Consider the following 26,416-nt stretch of genomic DNA (forward strand, 5'->3'; position numbering starts at 1 on the left):
AAAAGGGATTGGGTCATTTAGTCACCAAGAGGAACGTGCCCACCAGGCTCAGAAGGATGAAAAGTCACCAAGACGTTATTTCCTCACCTGCAGCGAAATCTCTTGTGATGGGAAATGGAAGAGCAAGAGGTTGATACGTCTTCCCAGAGCGGATTTGGTTTCCTCTTCACATTACCTGACCAGCACGTGTTGGAGAAATCCTTTCCCAAAGCTAAAAGTCAAGTTAATCTTCAACTTCCCAGGCACGACCAGTCAAGCACACGCTAATCGGCGCTGGCACCGCGGCAATTCCATAGCCCAGAGGCACAAGAGACGTCCCCAAGCAAATCAGTGGGCAAAAGCCAGGCTCAAATCAGTAAACTGGAGAACAAGACACCAAACACCTAGTAGTGTTTATTAATCCCTTTAACTTCACCTCCCTATCCTTTCTCTAACTTTTTGGGAGCTGTTGGAGGATCTAAAACCCAACGTGTCGTTGCGCCGGCACTGAGCCGCTCGAAAAGCTTTCCCGTCCCTTGGGAAGTGCTAACGAACAACGAAGTGAGGGAAAATACTCTGTCGCTATGTGGTTCGGCATCCGCTCCCCCTCTGACAAGGTCGCACTGTCACGCAAAGGCAAATTTCAGAGGGGGGTGCATCAACAGGGTTGTGATCACAGAATCGACTGTGCTGGAAAAGACCTCAGAGATCATCAAGTCCAACCCTTGGTCCAACTCCAGTCCATTGACTAGATCATGGCACTAAGTGCCATGTCCAATCTCAGTTGAAAAACCTCCAGGGCCGGTGAGTCCAGCACCTCCCTGGGCAGCCATTCCAATGCCCGACCACTCTCTCTGCAAAGAATTGCTTTCTAATCGCCAGCCTAAATTTCCCCTGGCAGAGTTGAAGCCCATGGCCCCTTGTCCTATTGCTGACTGCCTGGGAGAAGAGACCAATCCCCACCTGGCTAGAACTTCCCTTCAGGTAGTTCTAGAGAGTGCTGAGCTCAGCTCTAAGCCTCCTCTTCTCCAGACTAAACAAGCCCAGCTCCCTCAGACTCTCCCCATAGGGCTTGTGTTCAAGTCCCTTCCCCAGTCTTGTTGCTCTTCTCTGGACCCGCTCCAGCACTTCAATCTCTTTCCTGACGTGAGGGGCCCAGAACTGAACACAATACTCCAGGTGTGGCCTCGCCAATGCAGAGTACAGGGGAAGGATCACTGCCCTTGTCCTGCTGACCATGCTAGTTTGGATACAGGACAGGATCCCATTGACCTTCTTGGCCACCTGGGCACACTGGTGGCTCATGTTGAGCTTCCTGTCCATGAGTCCCCCCAGGTCCCTTTCTGCCTGACTGCTCTCCAGCCACTCTGTGCCCAGCCTGGAGCGCTGCAGGGGGTTGTTGTGGCCAAAGTGAAGGACCTGCCACTTGGCCTTGTTGAACTTCATCCCATTGGAATCAGCCCATTTTTCCAGTCCTTCCCCTTCGCATCGCTGATGGCCAAAAAAAGGAATGGAATAAGTTACCTAGAGGGGATGTGGGAGCTTCCATCACAAGAAATCTTTAAAACAGGGTTAGATACCCACCAAGCAGGAATTATGGAGATGGGTGGCTGTGCCTTGATGAGGGGAAAGACTAAACAATGTCCCAGGTCCAGCCTTTTTTATTCTACACCATCGTCTTACTCTTCTCACCCACCAGACAAATCCAGGAGAGTTAAATCTTCTATTTGTAAAAGATATGGGTGATTGGTGAGTGAAGCTGATAAAATGAGCTGGAAAGAGGAATTTCTGTGTGCCTGAAGCTGTGGAAGAAAGTCCAGCATTCAACTCCTTCGCCCTTCAAACAATTCAGTGGGAAAAGATGAAGAATTTTACCCTTAAAGTGGGAACAAGGTGTAGAAAACCCTCAGTTTCCTGAAAGAGATGCAGAAAACTGTAAATCGGAATGGAAATAAGGGGTGGACATGACTGCTCGTGCTACCAGAGCACTGAAAAGCCCCGAACAATATTGCATCTCATTTGCACTCCACAAAAACATCACCAGACTGAGAGCATGGACATCACCTTGAGACTCCACGGACAGGAAAGATGGGAGAAAACAAATGGAAAATCCTCTCCCGAGAAGGATGAGTTATGTTTTTCCAGGGATTTCAGACAACGCATGACAGCCCAGAGCTTGTTCACCTCTTCAAACAAGGGTTCGTTAAGCCTCACTGCTGCAGATATTTGTAAAATAAGTTCACCTCTAATTTCTTTGAACTGCTTTCTCGCTACCTTAACTGCGTCCTTGTCAACGGTTTACAGGTAAAACAACCCACCAAATATCCCTCAGGAATGCCAGCGATCCTTGATAGCAGATAATCATAGAATCGTTACGGTTGGAAAAGGCCTTTCAGATTGAGTCCAACTGTTAACCCAATGCTGCCTAGCCCACCATTAAACCACGGCCCTGAGAACCTCATCTCCGTGTCTGATCAACCCCTCCAGGGATGGTGACTCCAGCACTGCCCTGGGCAGCCTGTTCCAATGCCCCACAGCCCTTTCCGGGGAGAAATTGTTCCCAAGATCCAACCTCAACCTCCCCTGGCGCAACTTGAGGCCATTTCATCTTGTCCTATCACTTGTCACTTGGGAGAAGAGACCAACACCCTCCTCCCTACAACCTCCTTTCAGGTAGTTGGACAGAGCAAGAAGGTCTCCCCTCAGCTCCTGTTCTCCAGGCTGAACCCCCAAGCTCCCTCAGCTGCTCCTCATAAAATCACCAAATTATGTGGGTTGAAGGGACCTTCAAAGTCCATCCAGTGCCACCCCTGCCATGAGCAGGGACATCTTCACCACCCCAGGTTGCTCAGAGCCCCGTCCAGCCTGGCCTGGGATGTCTCCAGGGATGGTTCATCCACCACCTCTCTGGACAACCTGGGCCAGGCTCTCACCACCCTCAGGGCCAACAACTTCTTCCTCACATGCTGCCAAACCTCTTTGTCTAGTATTGGTATTTTCCCCTCCTTTTCACAGCGTCCATCCTTCCCCCAACGCAGCACATTTGTAAACAACAACCATCCTTGCACCCGAATTTATGAAAACTTTAAAAGAGGGGAAATACGTCAATCTGACAGTCTATCAACCAGATTAGCGACAAGTTTTTAAAAGCCATAGCCAACAAGTCCACTTCTGCTCTGGATTCCCATTAAGTAACTCGGCCACTCTGCTCGCATGAATATTTAAAAGAGAAAAAGCAAAGCATTAGGCAGCGAAGCAACCCGGGATGTGCATTAATATCTTCAAGAAGAGAGGACAGGATCAAGGAAGTGTCAGCACACACAAAGTGGCCGGTGTGATATCCAGGTTTGGGGGTTATTTATGGATGGAGTGGGAAAAGCAAGGTCCACTTAATATGAAACCAGTGTCTCAGCAACACGTTCAGCAAACACAGCTACTGACACGCAAAAGAAAGCGGATTCGTACTGAACATCCATTAAGGAAAAGATAATAAAAGAGAAAAGCATCCCTTCAGTTTAAAGGTAAAAGTGTCTGGGAATCATGAAGACACAATGTATTAGAAAAAAACAACTATTTAAATCAATGTTTCTTACCGGAAAGGTTGAAAAATCCGAGACCACCATAAGAAATAAAAACTCCTGAAAGCCAAAAGGTTCTAGAGGGAAAAATTATTGAAGTAGGAAACTAAAGTTCCAACAGAATAAGAGCCGCTCGCCCAACAGAGCGCACGGCTCCGTTTAAAAGCCCAGGAGACAAGAAGACATAAACCAAGCTGCCCGCTTTAATATATATTAAATAAAAAGCAAAGGGAAACACTGGGCTGCAGATTGACTGCCTGTCACCAGCAGAGGTTTAACATCTTGATTTCACGCTGCTATTCTTCATTACGTTTTATTACCGGGCTTTATGTGGCTACCGCGGCGTTCAGGTGGGAATTCAGAGGGTTTTATTCAGGAATGTCTTGAAGTCGAGACACTAAACGCTGTTTTCCCACCGCTGGGTCGTCGTTGGGAATGTAAGTAATTCCAACAGCGATGCTGCAGCTTCACTGGTGCTGGGAGACGCATGGTGCGAGCAAATAAAGCTAAATAACAAAAAACAAAGCCAACAACATCCTGGCTTGTATCAGCACTGGTGTGGCCAGCAGGACCAGAGCAGTGATTGTCCCCCTGTAGTGAGCACTGGGGAGGCCAAACCTCAAATCCTGGGGTCAATTTTGGGGCCCTCATGATAAAAAAGAACTTGAGGTGCTGGAGCGAGTTGAGAGAAGGGAACGGAGCTGGTGAGGGGCTGGAGCACAAGTGTGATGGGAGCGGCTGAGGGACCTGGGGGGTTCAGCTGGAGAACAGGAGCTGAGGGGAGACCTTCTGATCTCTGAACTGCCTGAAAGGAGCTTGGAGCCAGGGGGGTCGGGCTCTGCTCCCCAGGAACAAGCACCAGGAGCAGATGAAACGGCCTCAAGTTGCACCAGGGGAGGTTGAGGTTGGATCTTGGGATCTGTGTCCAGCTCTGGGGTCCCAGCACCAGCCAGACATGGAGCTGTTGGAGCAGGACAGAGGAGGGACATGGGAATGGGCCGAGGACTCAACAGCTCTGAGAAAGAAAAGCTGAGAGAGCTGGGGGTTCAGCCTGGAGAACAGAAGCTCTAGGGAGACTTTAGTACGGCCTTTCTGTACTTAAAAGGGTCCATAAGAAAGATGGGGACAGACTTTTGAGCAGGGCCTGTTGCGATAGGACAAGCGGTGATGGTTTTAAACTAAAGGAGAGGAGATTCAGGCCAGACATGAGGAAGAAATTGTTGGCCCTGAGGGTGGTGAGAGCCTGGCCCAGGTTCACAGAGAGGTGGTGGATGAACCATCCCTGGAGACATCCCAGGCCAGGCTGGACGGGGCTCTGAGCAACCTGAGCTGGTGAAGATGTCCCTGCTCATGGCAGGGGTGGCACTGGATGACCTCTGAAGGTCCCTTCAACCCAAACCATTCGATGATTCTCAACCAGGTTACACACAATCCTGCATAACCCAGGGAAATCAGGGCAGCTTTTCCTCCTGGGAAATGCAAGACTCAGAGCAGGCAGCGATGGGGGTTTCTCTCTGCACTCAAAGCCTGACCTGCAGGATGTGAAGCTGCGCCTGCATCAGCAGCGAAGCCACACGAAAAAGCATTCAACCCTAATGCAGTTTTGATAATCTGCATCCTCCACTCAGCTTTTTCTCAAGGAAGGTAAAGTCTGGACAATCCAGATGCAGGTACATGTTCAACTGATGCTCATGCTCTTCTATGAAGCACCAACTCCAAGCTTGGAGACACGTAGCTCATTACAAGGAACAGATGCTGCCCTTATTTTCTTTAAAAGATCTTTTCACTTAAGTACAACCTTTAGAAACACGTCACAGCAAACTACCTGTTCACAAGTAAACGTCGTTGCTCGTTAACCAGCATTGCTTCTGCATCGTTCTTCCAGAGTCCTTCCATCACCAGCTCTACAGGACACCGGTTATTTTAATCGGTTGGCACATTCTCCTGACTGCAAAGGACAATTTACAGACTTGGCTCTGCATGAATAACAGCTCAGAACAACAGCTCACACAAAACAGAGCAAGCTTGAGCCACAGCGCGGCTACCACAAGATAATCGTGTATGTGCAACGCTCTGTTTTTGTGAATATAAGATTAATTTCACAGAATCACAGAATGTTAGCGATTGGAAGGGACCTGGAAAGCACATCCAGTGCAATCCCCCCATGGAGCAGGAACACCCAGATGAGGTTACACAGGAAGGTGTCCAGGCGGGTTGGAATGTCTGCACAGAAGGAGACTCCACAACCCCCCTGGGCAGCCTGGGCCAGGCTCTGCCACTCTCACCACCACCAAGTTTCTTCTCAAATTTAAGTGGAACCTTTTGTGTTCCAGTTTGAACCCATCACCCCTTGTCCTATCATTGGTTGTCACCGAGAAGAGCCTGGCTCCATCCTCCTGACACTCACCCTTTAGATATCTGTAAACATTAATGAGTCCCCCCTCAGTCTCCTCTTGTCCAGCTCCAGAGCCCCAGCTCCCTCAGCCTTTCCTCACACGGGAGATGCTCCACTCCCTCCAGCATCTTGGTGGCTGCGCTGGACTCTCTCCAGCAGTTCCCTGTCCTGCTGGAACTGAGGGGCCACAACTGGACACAATATTCCAGGTGTGGTCTCCCCAGGGCAGAGCAGAGGGGCAGGAGAACCTCTCTGACCTACTGACCACCCCCTTCTAACCCACCCCAGGTCCCATTGGCTTCCTGGCCACAAGGGCCCAGTGCTGGCTCATGGTCACCCTGCTGTCCCCAGGACCCCCAGGTCCCTTTCCCCTACACTGCTCTCTAATAGGTCATTCCCCAACTTATACTGGAATCTGGGGTTGTTCCTGCCCAGATTCAAGACTCTGCACTTTCCCTTGTTATATTTCATTAAATTTTTCCCTGCCCAACTCTCCAGCCTGTCCAGGTCTCGCTGGATGGCGGCACAGCTTCCAGTGTCAGCCACTGCTCCCAGCTCTGTGTCCATAAAGAAAGATCTTCTTTCCTGGGAGCAATGCGTTAACTTAAACCTACCAGTTGGATTAAAGGTCCTCTCAAGGAGCGAAACAAAGCGGTTGGATTTGCTCCTGCTTTCGTGCTTCACATCTGAGAACAGGGTTCCATCATCTCTTGCACATTCCCCTCCAGAATCGACGCCTAGCGCCAAGAATCTTAAAGCTCCTTTCATTCTTTTCAGGAAAAAAATAAACAAAAGAGCTTTGGAACAGCATCTCCTGCAGTTTTGTAGTTTCCAAAGTCCTTGCGGACGCGATTGCGAAGTCTTGTTTACGCGACTGTGAAGTCTTGTTGACAACGACCCCTTCACAGCTACACAGCAATTGGGTGGTTTTGTCACCTGGACTTGACGCCATTAGTTAAAAACCGATTCATTCGAATAGGGATTTTGGTACTTAAAGTGAAAACTTCAGCACTTTAGTAGATAAGTTACGTCCTCAAAAGCAGAGAAGTATTGGTTTACAGCTGTTATTCTTCAGCGGACGGTGATCTTCTATCAACCACAATATTTAAAACCAAGCACAAAGTTGAGAATAACTTGCTGAGTCTAGAAACTAAACCCAGGACCATCCGCAGGCTCATCCACTCCCGAAGTACTTACATTTTTTTCAATATATCTTCCCAAATCAAGTGTCCCGACTTAACAATTACCAGGCAACCATCAGACACAATTTAAATAGTAAATATTTGATAACATCTGGATGATAACAGGCCCGATGATCCTCTCCGCTCTGCACTGTTCATTCACAGGCATCCTCCAGCTCTTCCCTTCTCTCTCCTCCCGATCGACGCGTCCATTGCCAACGTGCCGCAGTTTTATTTAAGTGTGTGAAGAAATCACATTTAAAGGGCAAAGCGTTTTATGAGCTGGCCGAGATCTCCTCTTGCCTCGTGACTTCCTATGTACCCTTTACAAAGCGCAAAATTAAGGAAACAACCCAACCATCAAGAAATTATTGACATGACGACAAGTCCTGCTCTTCCACTAAAGGTTTCTACTTCAATTTTTCCAGATGGGGAATTTGTTTTTCACTTGATCCCAAACTTGGAAATTGAATAAACGTCATGAATTCTGTCAAACTAACAGAATGTTAATGTAGCAATGTTAATATAACGTAGTTTAGCGAATTCCCCTTCTATGTATTTTTATAAGTATTTATATCTATCCATATACACAGAGATACAAACCCGTGAGATATCGTTACTCTAACCCCACTATATGAGCCAGAGCAAACATTAAGGTTTAAAATATATACACCATGAAGCAGAAGGGTCAAAGTTTAAGCCCAGTTTCAACAGGGCCAGAATTGCACCAAAATACCAACTTATTCCAGCCGCGCAGATTTTCTCAGCGTGTTGACCATTTCATGTCAACTGTAGATCGTTTTATAGCCTCTTAATAATAATAATAGTTCCTCGTCCTTCAGATATTCACGGTGGAGTCTCAGCTTTCCCTGGCTGTCAGGAATGGCTCCAAAGCCAATGCTGGGAGTTAGACCTATAATTTGTACTATTTCCCTGTTTAGTTATTGTTTCGGTTGCACATTTTTAGGACAGTTACTGCATTAACCCCACACTTGGCAGGGGGTTCAAATTAAAGTTTTGCCACATCAGACAAAACTAAAATACAAAGTAAATACCACAGTCCATTAAGACAGAAAAGGGCCAAACTTTGGTTCTTCTAAACATCGATTATTCTGGAATCATTAATTAGCGGAGCTCTAACAATACATAAAATTGCAGCCTCTGACTCCTGTGATAATTTATGCAAGATTAAAGTATCGCTGCCGTTGCCTTTTCCATCGCCTAATTCAGCATTTTCTTTTTTCCTTATGAAAGCAAGACTCCAGATTTAACTGCTCTAATGCCCTTTTACAGCGTTGGGCGTAGTAAAACCCAACACGCTTGCGGGGAAATGATGGATGGCGGGAGGGGAGTGCTGTAAAACGCCCCGGTTCATGTTGAGATAGTAGAGTAAATCTTATTTTAAATATATATATATACACACACAGAGTGGTGTTTCATGAACTTGTTTCACCCTATCAAACCCCCGTTTCATTTTTTCCCGCGATAAAGCTTCGCTTTGCTAATAAGCCAGGAAACAATTGCCATGCAAGGAAATCATTTCCAAGTCACAAAATCCCAGAATGTCAGGGGTTGGAAGGGCCCTGGAAAGCTCATCCAGTCCAATCCCCCCATGGAGCAGGAACACCCAGATGAGGTTACACAGGAAGGTGTCCAGGCGGGTTGGAATGTCTGCAGAGAAGGAGACTCCACAACCTCCCTGGGCAGCCTGGGCCAGGCTAAGAACATGTAGGATGGGTTTAAGAACAAATCTGGACCCAAAGTTCACCAGCCCTGTCCATCCACCCGCCCAACGACCCTTCCAAATAACCCCCAGCACAATCCAAGTGAGAAGTCTTGCCAAAAAACGCACACGTTGTTTTATACGGAGGCGTAAGGAAAGACATAACGTTCCCCAAACTCTAATTTCTGTGGGGGGTGACGGCAAAATTCCCATCGACAATGGATATAAATGTATTTCCACATCCTTTAGACGAAAGCAGAAACTTAAAACCACAACAGTAGAGTTCTGTAGGACTTGGGAGATGTTGGCAAGTCCACAAAGTGCTCACCCCAGTGCATCTGTTACACATTCTGAGGGGTGTTATATCATTTTGTTGAGCGCATAAATTGAAGAGGTAAGTCCTCAAACAAATGGCTTCTAACTAAGCTCGGTGGTGACAGAGATTTGGAGAAGAACAGGAAGCAAAGAGCAGAACAGAGAAATGTCCCCAGGTTGTGGAGCATCTGCTAAAGAGGGATCTGGGGAATCCTGATGGCATTGCAGAACGTTCTCCGATCGTCGGCGCGGGCAGCGATTCGCAGCATGGGAAACATCAAGAATTTCAAGTGTGAGCACGCCGCGGATCCCATCAGTCAGTTTGTGTGTCAGGTGAAAGAAAACAGTAAAAGGAAATTAAAAATAAGAAAAAGAAACTCGCTGTCAAGCATCAGGTTGCAGAAGCACTCGTGTTTATTTAAGTACCTTATGTGTGCACTTTTATTATCCTTATTTTCACCTTAAGAGCCCAAGGAAAGACAACCAAGGGGATAAGAGGCAGCAGCGCTGGAATTTGGCACCATTTGGAGCAGCGGGTAGAGCCAGACGGGTTGAAAATGCTTTAAAAGCTTTAGAACGTGGCCTGAGCATCCACAAGAAGATAAACCCGTTCACACCCGCAACAAACGAGGGACTAACGCAGCTCGGATTCCAAGCATTCAAACATTCTGAACGAAAAAATATCCCAAAAAGCACAAAAATCACATACTACGTGTTCGTAAATTACAGAATGGACTGGGTTGGAAAAGACCTCAGAGATCATCCAGTCCAACCCTTGGTCCAACTCCAGTCCATTGACTAGATCATGGCACTCAGTGCCATGTCCAATCTCAGCTTAAAAACCTCCAGGGCCGGTGAGTCCAGCACCTCCCTGGGCAGCCATTCCAATCCTGACCACTCTCTCTGCAAAGAATTGCTTTCTCATCTCCAGCCTAAATTTCCCCTGTCCGAGTTGAAGCCCATGGCCCCTTGTCCTATTGCTGACTGCCTGGGAGAAGAGACCAATCCCCACCTGGCTAGAACTGCCCTTCAGGTAGTTCTAGAGAGTGCTGAGCTCACCTCTAAGCCTCCTCTTCTCCAGACTAAACAAGCCCAGCTCCCTCAGCCTCTCCCCATAGGGCTTGTGCTCAAGTCCCTTCCCCAGTCTTGTTGCTCTTCTCTGGACCCACTCCAGCACTTCAATCTCTTTCCTGAGCTGAGGGGCCCAGAACTGAACACAATACTCCAGGTGTGGCCTCCCCAATGCAGAGTACAGGGGAAGGATCACTGCCCTTGTCCTGTTGACCACGCTATTTGGATACAGGACAGGATACCGTTGGCCTTCTTGGCCACCTGGGCACACTGTTGGCTCATGTTGAGCTTCCTGTCCATTAGTCCCCCCAGGTCCCTTTCTGCCTGACTGCTCTCCAGCCACTCTGTGCCCAGCCTGGAGCGCTGCAGGGGGTTGTTGTGGCCAAAGTGAAGGACCCACCAGTTGGCCTTGTTGAACTTCATCCCATTGGAATCAGCCTGTTTTTCCAGTCTACTCAGACCCCTCTGCAGAGCCCTCCTGCCTTCCAGCAGCTCCACACTCCCTCCCAACTTGGTGTCATCAGCAAATTTGCTGAAGATGGTCTCAATCCCTTCATCTAAATCATCAATAAAGATGTTAAAATTCAGCACAACAGCAGCCAGCCTCTATTCTTTAGCCGTACAAGCTATGAAGAGGTTTGAATTCTTAGAAACCCCCCTCCACGGACTTGAAAATATCAAGGGTCACAGCCGAAGAAAGGATGTCACGCATCCCCAAAGCCAACTGTGCTTCCTATTAGTGTATAAATAGACTATTCCCCAAAGAGCTGCTTGCTGCCGACAGAATTTCACAATCGAACGGTAGCTGGCACCGCACAGGGTATGGGAGAGACTCTCAAATAGCGGAGATGGGTATTGAGAGGTGATTTTTGACGTTAAATTGAGCAAGAGGTTGGAAGTCTGAAGGAAAAGGGAGAACGAGCAGACACGGAAACTATTAGAAGAATAATTTAAAGCGGCTTTAGGTGAAGATCTCCCAGCGCTCAGTCACACGGTGTGAATTTTGGGGTTGTCCTGTGCAGGGACAGGAGTTGGACTCGATGATCCTTGTGGGTCCGTTCCAGCTCAGGCCAACCTATGATTGATACAATGGTTCATTTGATTCTCATCGCTTGGTCCACACCTTCCACCTTGGCAGAGGTTTATCCACAGGCCCCACAAAAGGAGAACCTTATATTCGTCTTTCGAGGCAGAATATCCGCTTCAGATCACATTTCAAGTCTGGATGTTCCCCCCTTATCACTGTTTTACCCGGCTCCAAATCCAAAACGCCACAGCGCTCGAGAGAAGGTTGGCGATATGGTGACACCTCTTTGTTTAGCAAAGCTGACTCCCCTCGCTCAAAGCAGCTCGTTATTTTTAAAAGTGGGCTCCGAAAACAGAATAATCACTCTTGGCTGCCTGTAGCTCCTCTCACAGCTTGGGACAAGTCACCTGTAAATTCCAAGTAAAGCCAGAAATCTAAAACCGTTACTTACGGCCGCTGACGTGACCACTGCCGGCAACAAGCCAAGTATGTGAACTTTACCCAACTGGTGCGAAGGAGCCAGCGGCCAAGGACAAAGCGAGAAGAGAGACCTGACAATGTCATGATTTATGGGCAAGGTCAAGGCTACGTACGAGACAAAAATGACATTGGGCTTGTCAGCCTCGAGCAGCAAAACTGCGAAGGGTTTAGGAAGGACCCACTTGGAAAGACAAGACTAACGATGGAGCGGAGAAGAAAAGACGTGATGAACTCCAAGGGGTCCCGAGCTTTGCGCAGCTCCATGGCAGGAATCGTCACCTCTGACTCCTTCTAATAAGATGGAACAGATATGTTGTAACGTGAGCTGAGCTGTCGCCTCACAAACAGCAGCAATTGTGCAATTCACTATAAAGAAAAAAATACATATAGAAAGCAAGAATACAGCTTAATAAAAGAAACACCAAACCGCAGCGTCCCAACAATCTCTCCATTAGAAATATTTACTGATTGGCCTTAACTTTAAAGAATAAAAACATAGAAGGGGGTGTAAAATCCATCGCTGAGATTTTCGAAGCTGCCAGAGAGACACGAACAGCCAGTGGCAATAAAATTAACGGCAGCTGAGCATTTGGATGCCGACCGTAACTTGCTCCTCACCATTTACACCCCATTTACTTTCTGCACTCGCTCTGGATGTGAGTAACGCAAACCGGCTCCTTCCACTTTGGTCGACGGCCTTTTCCCGAGAGAGCGGCTCTTGTTCATCCCGACACCCTCGTAACCGCACAGTTCATGTTCTTGAGCAAGTGGAAAGAAGAAATGAAGAGTTTAGGGATATTTTGGAACGTCACCATCACTCTGACTGAAATCAGAGTTGTAAAAACTCTTGTTCGGACAGTAGGGTTAAGGTCTTACAAATCCTGATGGAATTTCTCTCTGGAAAGAAGGAAATACAAACGGGATTTCCTTCTGTTTGGTACGTTCGCGGCAACCGGCTTCAGCGCTGGTGGTGGCAACAGGACAAGCAGGAAAGCGGTAACACGAACCACTGTGTTATCTCCATCGGGAGCAAGCGAAAGGCAAAGATCAGCCGGAAAGGAAGATTTTAAAGGGGGAAAAGACAAAAATTAGTCTCTTAGATGCGCATGTAGTGGATGCAACATAGGACAGGCTCAAAACTGACTCTTGCTCTGGCCACGGAACGGTCCTTGCTGCGGTTCCTCGTTTATTTGGTTTCCTTTGCCAACAGAGATGGTAACGCAGCCCCTCTGTGCCACCGTACCAAACTACCAGTTCATTAATTAAACCCTACAAAGCACTCTGAACACACAAAGCACCAAATAATGATATTATTCCCACCTCAGCACGAGTCTCCCCACTTTCCAAAGCCAAAGAGGGGAAGAATGAACTTCCACAACGCATCTGGAGACGTCCCTGAGCGCGCAGCTCAGGAATGGAACCCGCAGCTTGTGTCCCACCACCCACCTCTCCCCAGCAAAATCCAAAAGCTACTAAGCAAGAGTTAATTTAATACGCAGACCGGGCATCACTATAAGCAGGATGAGGCTTTTCGAACAGTTGGGACACCAAAAAAATAGGTTCGACCAACACGATGTCATGACCGGGTTCTGCGCCGATCTCGCCCTGAGAGCAAAAGAATTGTTTAAGAAACGGACCAAATGGAGCGACGTGATAAAGGAGAGTCCCTAGAGGAACCTGCTTCTCGCTTTCTCCGTCTTCTGCTTTCAGTCTAAACAATCCCAAGCACATGGTTGAGAAAGTCCTGCCTGGAAGGGGACGTTACGAGAGGGGAAAAGCCACCGCGGAGCCTCTCGCCGGCATCTTTGTAATATCCCGCAATCCCCCCGGGCGGGCGGCCCGCGCCGCTGCTGAACGATGCACTTTTGGAATTCAATTAAAGCGATTATCTGTTGTGCCAAATAAATTGCGTGCAGCGTAGATCCTGCGGCATTTTACACCTTCGGGCTCATTATTTCCTTCCCCGTTTCCTCCTGTTTATGCGCTCTCAAATTAAATCGCTGATAATATGCGGCCAAATAAAAAACGAGCGCACCTTGGCCGAAGAAAATTGATTCTCCTTTTTTCCTGAACCGGGCGATTGCCAGGTTTTATATACTCTGTTCCTGGCGATCATTAGTAATTCAATTTTCTTTTTATTAGCCCCCTTATCTGCTGAGCAATATAGTGGCAGAGCTGACCTCTTTCGCACGGGTAAATGTTTAAAATCTTTTCCCTGATTAATTTTGCCAGTTAAGGAAAAGAGGAGAAATGGCCCGGCTCTTTGCCATCACAATGAATAAAGCTTAATGTTGATTGTGATGGAATTTCTAATGCCAAGGAAATTGATTGAACGCAGCAATTACACCGCAATAGTAACTCAAGGGAAATGGGATAGTTTTCTCCTGGCCGTAGCCTTTTGGTTATTTAAAACAATCCAATTTGCAAGGATAATTATATATTAGTGTTTTATCTGCCACTTGAAATGAACATGGGAGTTTTGATACTGGCCCGGCATTAGCAGGTTATTGCTGCAAATTACTCGATATCTGCTTTCTTTCACATCAAGACGAAATTAGGCCATCAATAACCAGAAAAAGGTGGACGGGGGAGATGCGAGGGGCACGAGTGCCCTCTGCAGGGCTGCGGGGAAGGGAGAGACACCCCAAAAATCCCCCATTCTCTCTCCGAGCGGCAAACGATGCACGACGCAGCTCCCCATGCACAGAGCTGCCACGTCTTGGACATTAAAAGGAATTAAATCTTCATTTTAAGTGCTTACATCTAGAGAAAAAGCCTGGGGAATAAGAAACGCCAACAGGACGAATGCCCGAGCAGGGTGAACTTACCGGCATTGCAGCCAAGGAGGGAGACAGCTTGATTCTTTATGTTTACAAGGGTGAGGAAAGGTTCACAACCACAAGGAGTCATCTGTCATCAAAAACAAGACTTGAGAAAGGGCCTCGCCCTGTAAAATGTCAAATAAGAGCTGGGAGTAAAACGCTGTTGGGGAAGAGGAAGGATTGCTGCATCCATGGGATTTTTAGGAGAGGAGGAGCGGGAACATCTGCCATCACATCCAGATCAAACCTCACTTAGAGGCCGGTATTTTCCCTTAAAAACTGGTGATAAAATTCCCCGCACTTTTGGACATAACCCAATTTGGAGAAAGAGGATAAATGTTGCCCGAGCTAATCGGACAGCACCCAGTCAAAAAGTGGTGTTGGTTCAGAAGGACCCGCTCGGAAAGACGAGACAAACGATGGAGCGGAGAAGAAAAGACGCAACGAACCCCGATGGGTCCTGAGCTTTGCTTTTCCCTGACTCAAGGGCAGAAATTGTCACCTCCAACTGCTTCTAATAAGACGGAACAGAGTCGTCGCACCAGCTGTAACGTGAGCTGAGCTGTCGCCGCACAAACAGCAGCAACACATTGTGAAGTTCACTGAAAATATATATATATATAAAAAAAATACAGCTTAATAAAAGAAACATCAAACCACAGTGTCCCGACAATGTCTCCATTAGAAATATTTACTGATTGGCCTTCACTTTAAAGAATAAGAAAACAGAATGGGGTGTAAAATCCATTGGTGAGATTTTCAAAGCTGCCAGAGGTTCACGACTTCAAGGACTCACCTGTCAGCAAAAATAAGACTTGAGAAAGGGCCTCACCGTGTAAAATGTCAAATAAGAGCTGGGAGTAAAAGGCTGTTGGGAAAGAGGAGGGATTGCTGTATCCATAGGAATTTTAGGACAGGAGGAATGGGTTTATCCCTCTGTCATTGCATCCAGATCAATCCAACCTCACTTAAAAGTTGGTATTTTCCCTTAGAAACTGGTGGTGAAGTTCCCTGCACTTTTGGGAATAATTCAGTTTGGAGAAAAATGATAAATGTTGCCCAAGTTAATGGGACAGCACACGGCCAAAAAGTGACGTTGTCACACCATATCCATCACAATTTTATTAGATTGGCTATTTGCTTTAACAAATAAGCAACAGAAAACCAATTCAGGATAGACATTTGTCATTCAAACAGCATAATTACGACATATTGTTACTGGTAGGAAAGTTCCTCATCAAATGACAGAGTAGGAGCCCAGTATTTATCCTCCAAATCACATCTTTTGGTTCAAATACCAAAAAGCACCTGCTGCTTTTTATCCCCTTCATTCTGTCTACACCTGGCAGCCTGACCTATAGATAAATGTATATGTGAAGCCTGAAATTCAGACAAGAATCTGAAATATGCAGGTGCCAAATGAAGCAGAAATACAAGAACCGTGAAGCTCAAACAAGGGGAAGGTCAGAAGCTCCGTTGGGCTCGTGACGATGCCCAAAGCAAAGACACGTTACCTGAGTCACAACTCCCACTAAAGCAACTATCTCATTATCTTCAAAAAGAGCCTAAGAAGTTAAATGTAAAGAAAGAACTTGGAAAAAAAAGGAGTTCTAATATTAAGGGCACATTAAGTACTAAGTGGTCAAGAAATCTGACATCTGGTTTATCAACATTTACTCGGCTCCGCTGAGCAACAGAATATTTTCTATTCCTCCTCGCTTTGGCCAAGCACTTGAAATCATCCTACACACACGTTCTGCCCCAGCACCAGCCCCGAGTTAAAATACCTGGACAAATAGAGTGCTAAACTGCGTTAGAAATGCTCCACCGCTCAACGGGCCCATCAGAGCGACTTCGGTTTGGGACATACCCCGATTTCTGATGTTCTATTTAATCAAATGAGTATTTTGGAGTTAATCAAGAAGAGGTGAAAGTATAAAGCTCGTCATGCAAGCAGCCTAAATAATCTCTCTGGTCTGATCACTGATCCTTAAATGAAAACATGGAAAGCGCTTCTGAATAGACCGTCGGGAAACGTGGATTTGAAACTGAGCAGCTGGAAGATCAAACATTTGTGGCTAAAAAGGGAATTGGAGAGTCAGGAGATGGACAGGACTTGGCGTTACACGCTTGGGAGAGGCAGGATTAATGTCTTTGGTACGTATGGCTTGCACCACATATCACACATATCTCGTTGAACAGGACAAACAAGAAAATAGCAAAGCTGTGTCACAACAGCAGAATGAAGGGACTGATGCAGCTTTTTTGCACAAACGTGCTGGGTTGTCACCAGTTTGGTCCCCAGAGGTTCCCCCAGAGGCTCCCAGTAACATCTCTGTACCCCATTTACTTCCCTCACACTTGTCTTGCAGGAAACAGCAAGACCTAAAACTACACCACTCGCTTAACACCCTAATTAGCACAAGAAAAGAGAAATAAAAACAAATCCACAAAACCTTTCAGATCATCTGAGAGCCAGGAACTAAACCCACTTAAAGCCTCCACTTATTCCTATTTGCTATATGAAACCAGAAAACATCGACCACCATATACATAATGATACATTTATATAGGACCATTGTGAAACCAGAAGACAGCGAGCATCATATACATAATTATACATCTATATAGAACTACTGTGAAACCAGATGATGCCATCATATACATAATTATAAATTTAGAGGCACTGAACGTGCCGTCTGAGCTGTTCCAAGTGCTATCAGTGGCTACGCTCTCATCAGAGTTCACGATGCTGCCTTGCAAATGGTGCTGTCCCATCCAGTGCCTAATAACCTTTTTGTACTAAACCATACATGTCTCCCTGGGCAAAACAAAAATTCAAAGCACTCAAGAATTGCTGAATTTCTCCAAATTTCTTCTAACTAGAGAAGGAAAGCAGCTGTAAATCACTGGGCAGCTGCCTTGCCAAGCTGACAGTGGCCCGGGAAGGCACAAATCAAGTGCCTCGGGAGCCCCCGAGATGACGGTACAAAAGAGGAGAGATTTGCAGTGACCCTGTACAATATCAGCATTTAGTGCTTGATGTCCCAGCAGCAAGGGGAAAAAGAGAAGAGAGAGGAAGGAGGGAGGGGGAGAGAGAGAGAGGAAGGAGAGAGGGGGAGAGAGAGAGAGGAAGGAAGGAAGGAGGGAGGGGGAGAGAGAGAGAGGAAGGAAGGAAGGAGGGAGGGGGAGAGAGAGAGAGGAAGGAGGGAGGGAGGGGAGAGAGAGGGAGGAAGGAGGAAGGAGGGAGGGGAGAGAGAGAGAGGAAGGAGGAAGGAGGGAGGGGGAGAGAGGAAGGAGGGAGGGAGGGGGAGAGAGGAAGGAGGGAGGGAGGGGGAGAGAGGAAGGAGGGAGGGAGGGGGAGAGAGGAAGGAGGGAGGGAGGGGGAGAGAGGAAGGAGGGAGGGAGGGGGAGAGAGGAAGGAGGGAGGGAGGGGGAGAGAGGGAGGAAGGAGGGAGGGGGAGAGAGGGAGGAGGGAGGGAGGGGGAGAGAGGGAGGAAGGAGGGAGGGGGAGAGAGGGAGGAAGGAGGGAGGGGGAGAGAGGGAGGAGGGAGGGAGGGGGAGAGAGGGAGGAGGGAGGGAGGGGGAGAGAGGAAGGAGGGAGGGAGGGGGAGAGAGGGAGGAGGGAGGGAGGGGGAGAGAGGGAGGAGGGAGGGAAGGGGGAGAGAGGGAGGAGGGAGGGAAGGGGGAGAGAGGGAGGAAGGAGGGAGGGGGAGAGAGGGAGGAAGGAGGGAGGGGGAGAGAGGGAGGAAGGAGGGAGGGGGAGAGAGGGAGGAGGGAGGGAAGGGGGAGAGAGGGAGGAGGGAGGGAAGGGGGAGAGAGGGAGGAAGGAGGGAGGGGGAGAGAGGGAGGAGGGAGGGAAGGGGGAGAGAGGGAGGAGGGAGGGAAGGGGGAGAGAGGGAGGAGGGAGGGAAGGGGGAGAGAGGGAGGAGGGAGGGAGGGGGAGAGAGGGAGGAGGGAGGGAGGGGGAGAGAGGGAGGAGGGAGGGAGGGGGAGAGAGGGAGGAAGGAGGGAGGGGGAGAGAGGGAGGAAGGAGGGAGGGGGAGAGAGGGAGGAAGGAGGGAGGGGGAGAGAGGGAGGAAGGAGGGAGGGGGAGAGAGGGAGGAAGGAGGGAGGGGGAGAGAGGGAGGAAGGAGGGAGGGGGAGAGAGGGAGGAAGGAGGGAGGGGGAGAGAGGGAGGAAGGAGGGAGGGGGAGAGAGGGAGGAAGGAGGGAGGGGGAGAGAGGGAGGAAGGAGGGAGGGGGAGAGAGGGAGGAAGGAGGGAGGGGGAGAGAGGGAGGAAGGAGGGAGGGGGAGAGAGGGAGGAAGGAGGGAGGGGGAGAGAGGGAGGAAGGAGGGAGGGGGAGAGAGGGAGGAAGGAGGGAGGGGGAGAGAGGGAGGAAGGAGGGAGAAGCAGCAGGAGAGGGAGGAGGAAGGAGAAGCAGCAGGAGAGAGAGAAGAAGAAATAAGAGGAAAAAAATGACAAAAACTGTTAAAATAACATCGTTCTGTCGCATCTTGGAGAGCCTCTCCAGGAAGAGGACGCACAGCCAAGTTCTCACAATCACTACGCCAACAAAAAATACACCCAGCAAGAGAAAAGTTTAAAAACCATTCCATAATTACGGCGGGGAAGTATTTTTAATTCACCAGGGCATCAGTGTCCACGTTCCCACATGAACGGGAGGAAGAGCCAAGAGCACAAGCTTATTTCTGCTCTATCTACATATTTTCAGCCCTATGCAGTTTAAGATCAAAAATCTTTTCAGTATGGGAAGTTCACCTTCAATCAAGGAACTCAGATTGACAATACTCAGTATCTCAACTTCCACATACATGAAATGCTGTTGCAAATTCGAATTCATCCATATCTCCAGAGTTTACAGCAGTGCTGCTTATATGAGGCTCTCAGCAAGCAAAGTAAACTCTTTGAAAAGGAGCTTTACAGCATAAAGATTTATTCAATGACTTGTACTGGCAAAAGGTCCCCTACAAGCCCCCAAATCAAGAGACCACTTGAATGCTGAACTATACCCACTTTGAGCTCTCCCTGCTAACTAAGTGAGCTGTATGGCGATGGTTTTACTACTCAGAGGTCAGTGGACAAGCCCAATTCAAGTTCAATATTAATCATTTAGCTTAAGTAGATGCACACTAAATTTAATGAATTATTTAGAGATATAAGGTTGTATCATCTTCAATATTCTCTTTGCTTCGTGTTACTTAGTAAGGTGGATTTGCTAAAATTTTAAGCTGTAAAGTTCTGCTCGTTGTTACTAAAAGCAGCTACAAACTCCACTGAACACTTGCAAGATAAGGTCTGGTTTGCACTTTGCTAAGAAAGGATTTATTCAGACAAAACAGCACCTGCAAGGCCACGGACCATAAACATTGTCTACAGCTGAACAAAACAAAGGCCCACATGGAATCGGATAAAAAGATCCAATGAGAAGCAAGAAGACCTCAAAGTGAAATATTGCTATTGGACTGAATCATAGTGTGAATGGTCTGTAAAGATAGAAAAGTTTGTGGGTTTCTATGCTCACGAGGGATCTCTGCGCAAGTACCCGGTTCGAGCCAGCGCTTCTGCTATTCTACTCCATTAAATTCTTTATTTTCTAAGAATTTTGTCTCCTGAAAGTCTGCCCTGCATATGGTTATCAGGCTGTGCTTGAAAGTTTGCTGCTGGAGTTCTAAAATAGACTCCGGAGTGAATGGTTATCAGGGAGAGAAGAATCCTGACAGTTTGCACCACAACAGCTACAACCTCGCCTGAAAGTTTGTCTCTGGAGCCCCAAGAAACAGCCCCTGGAGCGAACGGTTATCAGGGAGGGAAGACGCTTGACAATTTGCTTCATGAACAGGCATCTGGAGGGAAGATCAGCAGATTCAGCTTGGCATATCTCCCCTGTGCAGCAAATAACAGAGTGAACCTGTCATTGAACTCTTTGAAGTTGTCCTTCCCTTTAAGAAATCTAAACATTGCTCTGCAGCAAGCAGAACCCTAAATTACTCCCCCGAACAGTCTCCCCCATCCTTCCAAACCCCTCCTCAAACACACACAAGATGAGAACATTCTTTTTCCTCTCCTCCCACAAAAAACTGTTCCCTTTCCTGAACCTCGAGCCCCCGTTCTTGTCTTTTCGCCCGTCAAAACACGGCAACATCTCGACACGAAATAACCACCATCACGCCTGTAGACTCGGTAGTTGAAGTGCAGAACAGGAAACCACAGACGTGTCTACGTGAAAACAGAAGCTTGACAGCTTTACTTTTAGAGACAGATCGTAGCAACGTCATGGCCTGAACAGCCCTCCCCATTTAAGGGACACTGACCGCAGGGTCCACGCCGCAGGTGAGCAAAAATGTGCTTTGTATACACTTTCAAAACTGAATTTCAGGGTGGTGGAGCCATTTGTCCATGATAACATCAATACTGAACAGTACAACCAAACTCTGAGGCAGAAACATCACAAAAACATTTCACGCACACGTAGCTGCTCCTCCCCAAGCAGCCGATATCTGCTCCAATCGTTGCCAACCCAAAACTACGTGTTCGTAAAAACGTGACGGACATGGCATTCCTCTAATTAGCGCTATTTTAAGCAAATTACATACAAAACCTAAACGCCCACAGACATCACATTGGGATACAGGTGCATGAGGTAGGTCTGTAGTAGCTAGAGGAGAAGCTCATGACATACACAAAATTGCGGCTGGTGTAAAACAAGAGATTCATCTTACAGGTGTATTTCTGCCTCTGCCATCCCCTTCCATCCTTGAGCACTTTCCTATTTGACACTTGCAAGTCCAGCAAAACCACTTTAAAAGCAAGAAGCAGCTTTAAAACGGTCTCATCTGGAGATACCAAGCTCTGGGGTAAAGTAAAAAGGTTACTCCAGCCCAACTTCAGCTCCAGGATCAACAACATCAGATTCACCTCCTGCAGAACCTGGTAACCCATTTCTAAATCCCAAAATCTTCCCTTAGAACTGATTTGTCGGCACGTGGTCCCCGTCATCCCTCGGGGATGGTTGTTCCTACCTTCCCTGGTGGAGCCCGGCAGGCGGCAGAGCCTGTGCTTGGTGATCTGCACCAGACCTTTGGGCGAGGAACGTTTCGGCGTCGCGGGTTTTCCCCGCGAGGAGTTTTTCTTCCTGAGGTGGAAGTGGCTTTTCTGAGGCGCGGTGGGCAAGGAGCTGCTCTTCTTATCCGGCGGGGAACTGCAGAGGGGAACGTCGCACAGTTAGAAGAGATGACTAAAACACACTTTATCCCCTTGCCCAGAGCTAAGAAGCCGCATCACCACATTCCACCTTACCCAAGGGCGATAAGAAGCACCAAAGAGAAAGTCACAAATAAACAGTCAAGTGGGATTAATTTTGGCAAAGTACAGATGGAGAATGAAGTATTTGACAACCTAACTCAACTCATTCCCTCCTGTTTTCTGCTCAAGGGAGAAGACGCCGTCCTTTTGCGAGATGAGGAGAGGGTCTTGTTCTCCTGACTGCCAAAAAATCCCCAAAAATTCAAGCTTCTATAGGCACTTTGCTCCAGAGTGATTTTCCCAGCACGATCCACCCACAGACACTTTCCCCAGCAAACCAGGAGGGTTTTCACCTACGGTGAAACACCAAGCAGAGGATCTGGGAAACAGAAGCTGGAAGGGAGGCACCAGATTCTCAATCGGTGCCGTGTTACGAGCTCACTGAGTCACGGAGAATAGTTATTTAGGCCTCAATTTTCAAGAGCTTGAGCGTGGCGTTATTGCGGCGAGGAAGGAGCCAAACCACGTGTGGACTGCGCTGAGGGTGTGTCCGAGTTCGATGGTAGAGAAGTGACACAGCTGAGCCACCAACCCTTGCCCCATCCCGCTGAACCCTCCCCTGCCAAGAAAAATCCAGCCCTGCTGAGAAAAATCAACACAAAACACACAAAAAAACACCATAAAAAAGGCCCTCGTGGCACTTCCATGACACACCGGCTTTCACAAAAAGTTTGGTCCCAATCTTTTATCTGCTTCCCCTTGATTCCCAGTCCAGTGCAAAGCCCTTTTGCAGATATCTTGTCCCACACACCTTTTCCTTCCGCTGAGCTTCGTTTAGAACCTTCCCATTGTACTCTGGCTCTATCAGACATGGTCAAGGGTGAAAATTTGCTCCAGAAGACCCCACAACATCACGGACAGTGGTTCTCCCCGGCCTGCACAGTTCATCTCCCATCCCAAGGTCTGCAAAATGCTTTACAGGGACAGATCATCCACGATTCAAGCCACTTCTCCTCCTTTCCCCAGCCCTCAACGCAACAAAATTATAGGAATTTGAAAATAAATCAATAAAGGAAGACAGTTCTTTCCTTCCCTTTGAATATTAGTCTGTTATTCAGGGCAGGGAGGAGATCCCAAAGTGTTGCAGTAAAATCTTTGGAGAATGAGATGAGAAGAAAACCCAGCTCTGTTTTAAAGGTTCAAGTCAGAGTTTATACAGACTGTGAAAACAATTAAAACCTGAGGCCTTGAACCCTGGAAAGCTCCAGAGAGAACAAAGTCACCACGCTTGGAAAGAGAAAAACAAAGACACCCTCTAGCATACAACAATTTCACTTAAAGCTACGATTTACGTGAAGCCAGCGGACACAAAACACGACACTGTTAAGACAACCAGCAGCTTACCCCAAATTTCCTTTTCTCTTGATGATTTTTGTCCGACTCTTCACTTTGTAACTGGACAACGCAGCATCGCCCAAGGAGGACTTGGCCCCGCCGAGACCGACACCAGACGCTGCGCTCAGAGGCGCCGGGACGGCGCTGGTTCGAAGGAGATCAAGGGCCGGAGGTTTTTTGTGATCCTCGGATCGCCACCTGAACGCCGATTTAGAGGTGGAAGGCAAGGCCTGCAGGCTGGAAGCTTTCCACTTATATTTACTGGGAGAAACACCCAGTTTGGACTGGAGTCCCGATTTCTTCAGTTTTGCACCCAAGTCAGCTTTCAGCGATAGTTTAGCAACTTTTTCTGCTCCAGCGTTGACCTTCTTAGTGCTTTCTGATGCTCTGGGGCTCACCCACCTCTTCACAGGACGAGAGCATTTCCCAGGGTTTGCGACCCACGTGTAATTAGTTTTCCTAAACTTCGGAGCTTTGCCAGAGATGGGTATCGAGGCAGCTCTTTGGAGAGCAGCGGTTTTGGGGACTACAGAAAACCTGCTTTTCATTGGAGCCACCCCAGCCACCAAAGCTGCGGTTTGAGCAGGCCTGGAGTGCATTGCGTTGTTTCCAAGGAGCTTCAGTTCTCTGGAAGCATCCGTGACCTGCTCACAATCGGCTTGCCCTGGAGCCAGCGGTTCTGCCTTCACCCGAACCAAGTGTTGAGCCGGCTCACGATCCGGCACCACTGAAAGTTGCTGCGGCTCCGATTTCAGCGTCACAGCGCTTTCGCTGGTGCTTGCACAGGAGGTCGAGGAGTTCGCAACCACGTCGCTTGCCTGACACACTATTCGAGGCTTATCCGGCACGCTCACGTACGCTGAACTCACAAACCGGTGAGATGAGTTGAATGAAATGGAGAGAGAGGGTCGTCTCTCTTCACTTTGGCTCATGTACAGAGATTTCTGCGCATCTTTACTGTCTCCCGGCACAGTGACGAGTGTTTTCAGCCCCGAAAATTCACAGTAAGAACCCACATCGTCAAAATCTTTCGCATCTCCAAACGGGTCAGCTCTCTGAGGAAGCTGGATCCCCACGACGATATTTCCATCTGTGGTTAAGTCCACATGTCTTTCCGGGGATGATTCTGGTGGCTCGGGGGCTTGGCTGTCCCCACGGCTTCCAAAAGCCCAAGACGTGCTGGCACTTCCACCGCTTCCAATGTCACACGCCGACCCCGGCGGCCGGTTGACAAGGGAATATTTTTTCCTCCAGGAGGGACCTTGGTGCAGCTGGAAATCCCTGGGGGGCTGCTGGGGGTACCTGGCCGAAAACGTCCCCCTCCTGAAGGCAGGTTGGCGGGGATTGTTCCACCTCAGTGCCGCCGATGGCAGCGGCCGCGGCACGTCCCCATGCGTGTTTTTATGGTTGTTTATAAGACCTAAAGAGAAGAAAACAAGAGTCTGTTAATCGTAATCCCACAGGTGTTTGACAGCACTGCAGCATGGGTTGTCTTCACGCTGCAAAGAGGACAATCGCTCAGGCCACATTTCAGATAACCAGCACTGGAAGGCAACACTTAAAAATCTCCCTCAATTCTCAGGAAAATCAATAACAAAAGCAATTTCGCAGGACAACTCAATGCAGGTCTGAACCACAGACTCACTAACACACCCTTAACACACTCCACTAGTGCTGTCAGCCACATTTTGCCCCAAGAAGAGACTGGACAACACCCTCAGATACACGGTATAAACTGTGGGGTTGTCCTGTGCAGGGACAGGAGCTGGACTCTATGATCCTTGTGGGTCCCTTAGAACTCAGGACATTCTATGATTTACACTCTCTTTTATGTGCCAAAACGGATGCTTGAATTATTGTTTTTGGAGCCTGGTATTTAAAAAATGCTACTTTTATCTCCAGATATCTTTTCAGGACAGTCTCTGAAGGGTGTGCTTGTGCACATAACCCAGAACAGCCACCACTAGCCCCAAACGAAACTCATAGAATCACTGAGGTTAGAAAAGACCTTGAAGATTATTGAGTCCAACCGCTCCCCCACCCCTGGCACCACCCCATGTCCCTGAGAACCTCATCTCCACGTCTGTTCAACCCCTCCAAGGATGGTGACTCCACCACTGCCCTGGGCAGCCTGTTCCAATGCCCCACAGCCCCTTCTGGGAAGAAATTGTTCCCAAGATCCAACCTCAACTTCCTTTGGTGCAACTTGAGGCCATTTCCCCTCATTCTGTCACTCATTACTTGGGAGAAGAGACCAACCACTATCTCACTACAACCTCCCTTCAAGCAGTTCAGAGATCAGAAGGTCTCCTCTCAGCTCCTGTTCTCCAGCTGAACACCCCAGGTCCCTCAGCCATTCCCATCACACTTGTGCTCCAGCCCCTTCACCAGATTCGTGGCTTTTCTCACTCAAACCAGCGATGAGGAGGATCCGGGGTGGCCCCAGCTCCGCTGTTGAGTCACTGCACATCCCTCTGCCAAACCACCACATCTTCCGGGCACTTTGGTGTACAAACAAAGTCATTTGGATAACAGATACACATTGATTAGGAAGGTCCTGTACACAGTGCTTAGAAAACCCTCCCAATAAAATGAATTATCAGAGGATTTTTGAGAGGAAATATCATTTTGGGGTGCACAGAGCAAGTTAGCACTAAGAATAAGCACCAATGCTTATTTCGGTACAGGCTGCCCAGGGCAGTGGTGGAGTCACCATTCCTGGAGGGGTTTAAAAGGCATTTAGACAAGGTTCTTAGGGACATGGCTTAGTGCTAGAGCCAGGTTATGTTTGGACTCGATGATCCTGAGGGTCTCTTCCAACCGAAATGATTATAGTCTATGATTCTAGGAAAGGACAAATATATCCCCCACACACACTCCTCCACCATGATTAAGACTCAAGGGACAGAGGGCGAGGGGCACGTCCCACCTCCTTGTCACCACCCCCAGCAGCTGCAGCGCAGGGGACACCCCTATCCCCCCAGCCAGAAGGGTCACTGATCCTAGAGAGACCACTAACATGGGGATCCCCCCCATGGGGACCCCCAAACCTCCCCAGTTCTCTCTGGGCTCCTTCCCTCCCTGCCCAGCACTCCTGGGTCCTCTCCCCTCTCCCACCCCGCAGGTGCTTCCCAGGCCTCACCCCTCCCCCTCCCCGGCACTCCTGGGTTCTTCCCCACCCCCCCGCCTCGCTCAGGCCCTCGG

General features: G+C 48.4%; 1 protein-coding gene across 2 annotated transcripts in view; it reads right to left on the bottom strand.

The window, feature by feature from the left end:
- The window catches only part of ZC3H3 (zinc finger CCCH-type containing 3), a 206,961-nt gene that overhangs the window by 179,705 nt on the left and 840 nt on the right, over positions 1–26,416 (bottom strand). For both annotated transcript variants that reach the window (XM_065054611.1, XM_065054612.1), the window contains exons 2-3: positions 23,222–24,632; positions 21,595–21,773 (exon numbers count right to left, since the gene is read on the bottom strand). In XM_065054611.1, the coding sequence (XP_064910683.1) occupies positions 21,595–21,773; positions 23,222–24,632 (1,590 nt within the window). The remainder of the gene's footprint in view (positions 1–21,594; positions 21,774–23,221; positions 24,633–26,416) is intronic.

This window comes from Columba livia, chromosome 2, assembly GCF_036013475.1.
Source record: "Columba livia isolate bColLiv1 breed racing homer chromosome 2, bColLiv1.pat.W.v2, whole genome shotgun sequence".
In the NCBI taxonomy this organism is placed as follows: Eukaryota; Metazoa; Chordata; class Aves; order Columbiformes; family Columbidae; genus Columba; species Columba livia.